The following is an 8030-nucleotide window of genomic DNA, read 5'->3' on the forward strand; positions in this document are numbered from 1 at the left end:
ACCTTACCTAATAGGGTGATCAGAAAGACTGATCTGGATCCGTGACTAGTCCAGATAGACTGCCACGATTCGTTTCAGAAACGTTGATTTGATATAATCTGATCAGCGTTTATGCCTTCTGATTTGGATGATCAAACTACATTGGGCTTAAGATCACACAGAACGACTTCTTTTTAACACTTATTTACATACTCTTTCGTTTATTTCATCCACCAAATACTAATACGTTCACCAAAATATGTAAATACAAATTTTATTTTATTTATTTTGTAAATTAAAGTTTATTTATTGATTTTAAATTATTGCTGTAAGTGTCAAGTCAAAAATGTTTGAAGAGTCTCAAATGATAATCCTGGATTGTTTAACGATTTTGGACTTTGTATATTATTATATCCTTTAAAATTAAAGCAACGTTGAAATCCTGGGTCTAGCCTTAACAGTGATTGAATTTTTGGATTAGACAATCCAAAAAAAGATTCTCCCTGCACATCAAATGGTATTTTTACTCTTTTATTAACATACCGCTGAATATTATTCAACAGTTCTGCATGACACATATTAGGGGTTTCTCCAAAAAATACACCATCCAAATCATTATCAGGGATTATTTGAAATTGAGGAACTCCAGCGTTATTTAAAATTTTACAAGTGAATACACACTTTTTATGTGGATCTTTTGGATGGGCATAAATTCGGGTTGCTACATAACCAACTGGATAAATCCAACACTCATTATGAAAATTTGAATTCCCTGATATATCGCCTAGTGAATGTAGTAATAAATTATTTAAATGAATTGGAAAAGATATTTGGTTTTGTGCTGTAAAACCATTCTGAGATTCCTCTTCAATTTCACTGGGATGTGAAGAACTTGGTTTATTTTTGTTTAAAGTTCGTATAAAATTCTCCTTATATTCGAGTTTTCCATTTGAAACGCAGTTGCGTACTATATTGGTCTTTTCTAAACCTTCGTAAAACATTAATTTCTTAATTAGATAAACCCTTTGTGATCGAGTAGCAGATAATTCAGACTGTAGATGGCAAATTTCATCAGTAAGACAAGAGTTTTCCTATAAAAAAAAAAATATGTTAATATGTTAATATTGGAAAGCAGACATAGCTTAAATGATCCAAATAGGTAGATTAAATGCAAAATATAAAAAAAAAGCAGGAATACAAACGAAATAAAAACACTTTACGCAACTTTACGCAGACAATTGTTTGGTTCTGACAAATACTATACAATACAAAGATGTTGCATGAGACCGAAAAGCTGTTCTATGGCGATCAAATGTGTCTCTTTTAGTTTTTGTGAGACCCGATTGTGTCTCGGCTCAACCGAAAACACGAAACAGATAACACATGCGAAGAGACAAGTGTTCTGCTCAGAGCGACAGAGAGTGTGTGGTTTTTTTGTCTGTTTTGTCAGTGACCATGCCGCAAAGGCAAAACGCATGCATTCACATTTGTGCAATGCGTTTGTGTACATATACAGCACGCAAAATTAATTATTGTATTGTTACCAACTACTGTAATACATGTGTACGTGAGCGGCAAAGGCGCTCTGTCCTATACCCATTAGATAGGGGGGTGCAGAGCCCTGATTCAAATCAAAGACTATACAATACAATGATTTAAATTTTCGTTTGACACTTCATAGTACGGGCGCGGGGGTATTTCTTCCATTCTCCTTTAGGCTGGCCTTTGCCTCTGTTTTCGGCTTCGTAAATGCTTCGGCCCGCGTCGATTCGAGCGACATAATACACCAACGAAAAATGAAGTCTGACGACGGAAATAGGCCCAGGGCGGGTTATCAGTTGCCTAGGCCCCCTCTCTTAATTCTCTCTTAAATCTCTCTTTTTGGTTTTGCGCAAAGTTTTTGCCTACATCTTGCACCATTCATTCCAGGAAGAATTTTAAAGTATATATTCCTGATCTGGGTATCAGCTGTTCTCTCAGTCCACACACGGTCCCGATAGGCAACTATCGATATAAATCTGTAGATTCCGATCGGGCTCCAGGAATAAGTAAACGAAACATTCCTGTCACAGTTTTTTTATATGGAGTTTGACAGGAATTTTTCGATTCCGCAGTGCTGGATATTATGCTTAAACATAAAAATTAATCAAACAAACATAAACTTTTCAAGTTTTTATTTCAAATGAAAAGAGAAGGGAGCTGGCGTGAAAAAATGGAGGGCCCCAGATTTATGGTTTCCCAGGGCCCGGTTGAGGGTTGATCCCTGAATGTGCCCTGAATGGGTCGAGTTTGGTTTTAAAGATGTTATTTGTTTGTATTGTGTGTATTTACAGTGGGTTCTCAGCCAAAAAGAGGTGTCAAAATTAAAAAATATTTTATGAACGCTTTGAATAAAATATATATAATGTAGTTTTCAAGATAATTTTAGTTTAGGATATATGAAAATAAAATGTACAAAAATGTATTAAACCCTTTTTCACTTTATAATTTATCAAGCTGGGCCTACTGTGCGCATCTCCTGAGCGGGCGGCTCGGCTCGTTTCTTACGTACAGACGAAGGTGTCGGGCAGCGGGCTCGCGGTCAGAGACGAAGCATAGCCGAAAAGAGAATTAAAACCCCGTGCGCTCCCACTGTCCATGGGGCGTACCGGTAAGCCTCGCCATAGAACAGCTTTTTTGTCGCTCATGCAGCATCTTGGTATTGTATAGTCTTTGTTCAAATCCAGTGCAAAGACGCAGGCTAGTTCATATTTTGACAGCAGTTGCGAAAATAAATTTTGAGGAAGACACAAAATATTTTTAAGGCGTATAAGAAATATATAGTACTAGCAGACCCAGCGCTTCGCTGCTAATTAAATGAATTAGATTTTTAGGAATTCATCAAAATTAAACAATGATAACACTACTCGACACGAGTTTTCCTCAAGGAACAAAACCAACTTTTTCTTAAAGACTTAAAGGCCCGCAACCTTCAAAAAGGTTTTTAGGTTTGGTTAACGAATTTTAGCTCCAAATTTTCTCCATAATTTAATGAATGAATGAACAATACCTTAAAAGACGTCTAATTAATGCGCCTATACATAAACAATATAATTAAAATTTACTTTTCCTGAGTTTTTAAAATCAAAATTTCGTAAAATATACCACACAAAAATCGTATTTTTTGCATTTCAAAGCATTATATTTCCCAGACGGTAAGCTAAAATCACAAAGTGTTTGTGCTTACTTTGTAGCTCTTTAAATAATCTTTTCAAAATAATTAATTTTCAAAATGCGAAGGTATTTACAACACGACGTAAGATACTAGAGTTATGGGAAAAAAAGAAGCGCTACCTCTGAAAAAAGCTATACAAAAACAATACAATTAAAAAATTTTTCAAAAAAAAGATCTTCCATAAAAAAAAAACATAATTCTTTAAAAAAATGTAAAGTCCCATATCTATCAGATAAAGTTGGTTTGGATCCTTGAGGAAAAAAAAAGTTGGATTTTGTCGAGTAGTGTAAACGAAGTCAACAAATATATACTTAAACAAATTGCAATTTTTTCAGAAAACCATCTTTCAAACAAAAAGTTATAAAAACAAAATCTATCATAAAATGTTCTGTTTCACAGAATGGACATAAAATGAAATGAAATAGACATTTTTAGACCAAATTTGAGATTTTTTTGATAAATTTTTAATTTTCGAAGAACCTATTTATAGAAAATTAAAAGCATTGTAAAGAAACTGTTTGGTTACGCAGCCAAATAGTGGACAAATGCATAGATTATAGCCAGTGGTGCAGCAGTAGAGTAAATCCGTATTATTTTTCGTTGTTTGCACTACCCACTGTACTAAATTGTCATCTACTTACAAACTCATGCACGCATTCATGCTCCCACACGACAGCAGCCTATGCAGCCGTTCTCTTTCGCCTCTTCATCTCGCGCCTTTCTTTTTCTTTCCTTTGCTTTGCTAATACTCTCTCGATCTGTCGCTCTCTCGCTCGCATTAGGACACGGGCAATTCGGCCGCCTGCCCTTTGATTCAGTCTGGATCTAGCAAACACTGCACATCGTCTTGGAATCGAGCTATTCAATCCGATACCGTCTTGTACCGACCCCCGCGTCTGCAATGTGACCCCGTTGAATCCAGCTAACTCTCCAACCGACTTGTCATCAACCTAACTCGAACCTTTCGCTATCCCTTTGACTCTGTATCGCCTTCTATACTGTTTACAACAATAAACCATACATATTAAATCTTAACAATCATCGTCCCGTTAATAAACATATCGCAAAACTACGCTATTGAATATGCTCAGTAGCTCAACAGAAACAATGCCACATTCTCTGGCTATCATTTAAAAAAATCAACATGCAAATTGGTGCACGCGTTGTGGAGAAATTAAATGAAATAGGCGTTCAAACACACACTTTTGGACCAAATTTAAGATTTGTTTGATTAATTTTTAATTCTTGAGGAACCTATTTTTAGAAAAGAACAAATTTGTTTGTGCAAACCATGCCACATTCTCTGGCTTTTATTAAATCAGCATGCAATTTGCTGCACGCGTTGCGGAGATAGACGTTTACACACAGATTTTTTTTACAAATTTATAGTATAGATAAAGTTTTATTGATTTTTAACTAGATGTTTATGTGGTTTAGGGGCATACTAATGATGATGAGTCTGGTAGCGACGTGATATTTTTGTGTCCGATTCCGATATGGCATATATTTTGCGTCTCTTTGTAAAAACATGTACACAATATGGGTGGATATGTCAGCATATTGTAAATATGTATGAGGTGAGGTATCTGGTTGGTTTTTCCCGGAACTATACATATGTATCATCAAAAGTGCTGCTAATTTGCATAGTATCGAATATGCCAACTTTTACCAAGAATTGAATCTCGAGCTTTTTTAAAACATCCATATTTTAGTTTCACTTGCAAATTGCAATCATGATTATAATAAATTTGGAAGATATTACGAAAATACATATGTAGATATTCGTCTTACCAGTATATACAATTTAATACACCGTTTCAATCTGTCGTATTTTCGCTTATAATTAAAATGCATGATTGATTGAAAAAGGTATAAAAGCAATTTCAACCACAATGGAGCATCAGTAAAACCAAACTATCGATGGATTCCCTTCCTTGATAACCATGGATGTTTCTTTCGATGTTTTCAAAGGTGTAACTTTTGAACACTTTCATGGTTCGATGACATTAGACAATGCTAACTTTTCTGGAAAGAGAGAGATATCATGCGAGATACACTGACAGGCAAAACTATAACACTAATTCAGTACTCTCACTTCAACGGTTTGTATCTTGTCTTCAGTTTTATTTATGCTAAAGATCTTAATCTTGTTTTGTTGGTGAATCATTTAACTAGGTTTTTTTTTAAATTGGAGGCCATTTTATACGCCGAAAGAAATATGCCAAACAAAAATGTAAATAAAGTCATATATTACAGTTCTGCACTGCGACTATATTTTAAACAAATACTTTTATTAATAATTATTTAGTAATGTGTCCACAGCCCTTTTAATTTTTGTTAGCTCTCCTATGCGATTTTTCATTCTGTGGGTGTAGCGGTGCACCATTGCATTGGGTCCCACAGCCACAACTCTATCATTGCACTTGGTGAGACCGCATATGTCACTAGCTGCAATCACCAACCTGTCAGCCATTGTTTAAATTTTCGCTGTTAAATTCAGTTTTTCCTTTGAATGTCAATTATATATGGTGTCATTTGAAAATATATATTCGCATAAATATCGAATAGAAACGTGAGAATGGATGTTGGAATAACTGGGAAATTTCAGAACGGCAAAGCCTACTTTTCCCACACAGCACATCTATGAAGAACGGTGAGAATTTTTGACAGATGTGAAACTCCGATTCCCACTGGCACCATCCACCATCCATGGAAAATAGCTGATGTCGCGTCACGACGCTAATTTTATATTTTGGTAAAATTTGAAGTCTAGTGTAAGATAGTTTAGGGCGAAGCGGGAGCGCATTCGTTCTTTCTCTTTCGTAGTGACCAGACGTGTTTTTGTTTTGCGCTCCGCATTTTCCTTTTGTTTAACTTAAACAGCCGGTGTTTTTTATCTATAATTTAACTCTCTAACTAACTTACATTAAAATCATACTTTTACAGCGGGTGCATGCCTGATAATTGTGTAAAAACACAACTTATTTAATACATTTTGTGCGTCGGTTAGTCGTGTGTTTGTGTTGTTGCTTTTCGTCAGTTCGCCCTCTCATTACATTTAGCCGCTCTTTGTCGTAGTTATTTCCGCCTATCACTCTCTCTCTATCACCTAACTCTCAATATCTGTTCTTTCTCTCTCGCTCTCATAACTTTCTGTGCAGTAACGCTCTCACTTGTAAGCTGTTGCTGCAACCACTCTCCTCTCTCATCTTTTACCGATTTCGCTTTAAGCATTGCTCTAAGCATTTGCTCTGCACAGTGGTCTGATTGCTATTTGTTTTGAACTTTTTTTCCCGAAGTAAAAAAAAATTAAAGACATAAATATGGAATTTTCTGTCGTCTGTGCCAATAAAACCTGCAAGAAGCAGATCACCCATGACCAGCCCAATATCCCCTGCTGACTTTGCGAAAGCGTAGTGCACGCAAAATGTTTAGGGATCTCGGGCCGTGTAGGAGACGCCATTTCCCAAAACAACGGCCTACATTATAGTTGTGAGGAATGCCGTGCTGTGGAAAACGACATGCGTTCGTTCATGAGGCAGACTCGGAATGGCTTCAAAGAGCTGATCGTAGGCTTTAAACAGCAATATGATCGGCTCTTGGCCATGAACACTCAGTTCAGCAGTTTACAGCTGCTGGCTGAGTCTCCGAGGCGCAAGAAGTCTACTCCGCGGGACTTGCAAGTGCCGACTGCCTCATGTCCGCCGGCATCTGAAAAACTTACTCCGACCACTCCCTTAGTGCAGCAGTTGATTACGTTTGCTACTCCAAGGGCAACGATCGCTGCTGGTGATGCAGATTCGGGAGCCGAATGCGTCACTTTGGAGAGTTTTTTTTTTTTTTTTAATTTGGAAAACAATATAACAATACAAACATGGTATGTGAGGGTGTGGGGGGTGTGGATAGGTAGGTAGAATCCGCTCCCGCGGGACTGCCGCTAAGCATAACTTCGCGGGGTGGAGGGGTGGGGAAATTCAGCAAGCAGAGTTATCCGGCCCGGCTTCTCTCCAGCCTACGCAGCTCCTGGATGATGGTTGCTGCCATCGTGGCGACCGTCTTCCATATCTTCTCGTCCGCTACCATCCGTGCAGTTATGTTGTCTGGGTTGGCACCTGGGCTCATCTCTAGTAGCCTCGCGCGTTCTTGCAAGAAGCGGGGGCAGGAGAAAAACACATGTTCTGCGTCTTCCACTACTCCAGGCCCACAATGGCTGCAGTAGGGGTTGTCGGCGTGCTTGAAGCGATGGAGGTAGTTCTTGAAGCAGCCATGCCCCGTTAACAGGTAGTGGTCTATCTGTCCTTACCTTCGTTTCAGCCATTGGCCAAGCTGAGGGATGAGCCTTCTCGTCCACCTTCCGTTAACAGCTTGATCCCAGCGCTGCTGCCAGCGTGATATGCTGCCCTCTCGCCGCTCGCTGACTACCGACGTTCCACTCTGTCGCTCGTCCGCCAGAAGGTCCAGCGGGACCATGCCTGCCACAACCAATGCTTCGTCTTCTGACACCGTCCGGAAGCAGTACGCAACTCGCAGAGCGCAGCGTCTGTATGTGCTTCTGCTGCCTGCACTGTACGAGGGCACCCTCATTGCTGGCGCCCACACTGTCGATCCGTACATGATTATGGAGGTAACCACCCCGGCGATGAGCTTTCTGCTGCGCTGTCGAGGTCCTCCTTTGTTGGCCATCATCCTGCTTATTGCTGCGGTTGCTGTGGCTGCCTTCGCGCTTGCGTATGCAAGGTGGGCCTTGAAGGATAGCCTTTGATCCAGCATCACCCCAAGGTATTTTACCGCAGGTTTGGTCACGATGGTGGTGCTTCCGACCCTCACGCATGCCTGC

At 39.0% G+C, this 8030-nt stretch overlaps 1 protein-coding gene across 1 annotated transcript; it reads right to left on the bottom strand.

The window, feature by feature from the left end:
* Positions 1 to 241: 241 nt before the first annotated feature.
* Positions 242 to 5144, bottom strand: LOC111075275 (transforming growth factor beta regulator 1). Its single transcript, XM_022368444.2, has 2 exons — positions 4985 to 5144; positions 242 to 1070 (listed from the first exon to the last, which is right to left on the bottom strand). The coding sequence occupies exons 1-2, from the start codon at positions 5045 to 5047 to the stop codon at positions 315 to 317; spliced, it is 819 nt and encodes a 272-aa protein (XP_022224136.1). The 5' UTR covers positions 5048 to 5144; the 3' UTR covers positions 242 to 314.
* Between the last annotated feature and the right edge of the window lie 2886 nt (positions 5145 to 8030).

Source organism: Drosophila obscura, unplaced genomic scaffold, assembly GCF_018151105.1.
Source record: "Drosophila obscura isolate BZ-5 IFL unplaced genomic scaffold, ASM1815110v1 contig_96, whole genome shotgun sequence".
In the NCBI taxonomy this organism is placed as follows: Eukaryota; Metazoa; Arthropoda; class Insecta; order Diptera; family Drosophilidae; genus Drosophila; species Drosophila obscura.

Coding starts and splice junctions, on each gene's coding strand:
- LOC111075275 (XM_022368444.2), bottom strand. CDS start 5,047: ATGCATTTTAATTATAAGCGAAAATACGACAGATTGAAACGGTGTATT. Junction 1,071..4,984: donor GTATTAAATTGTATATACTG/GTAAGACGAATA, acceptor TTTTTTTTATAG/GAAAACTCTTGTCTTACTGA.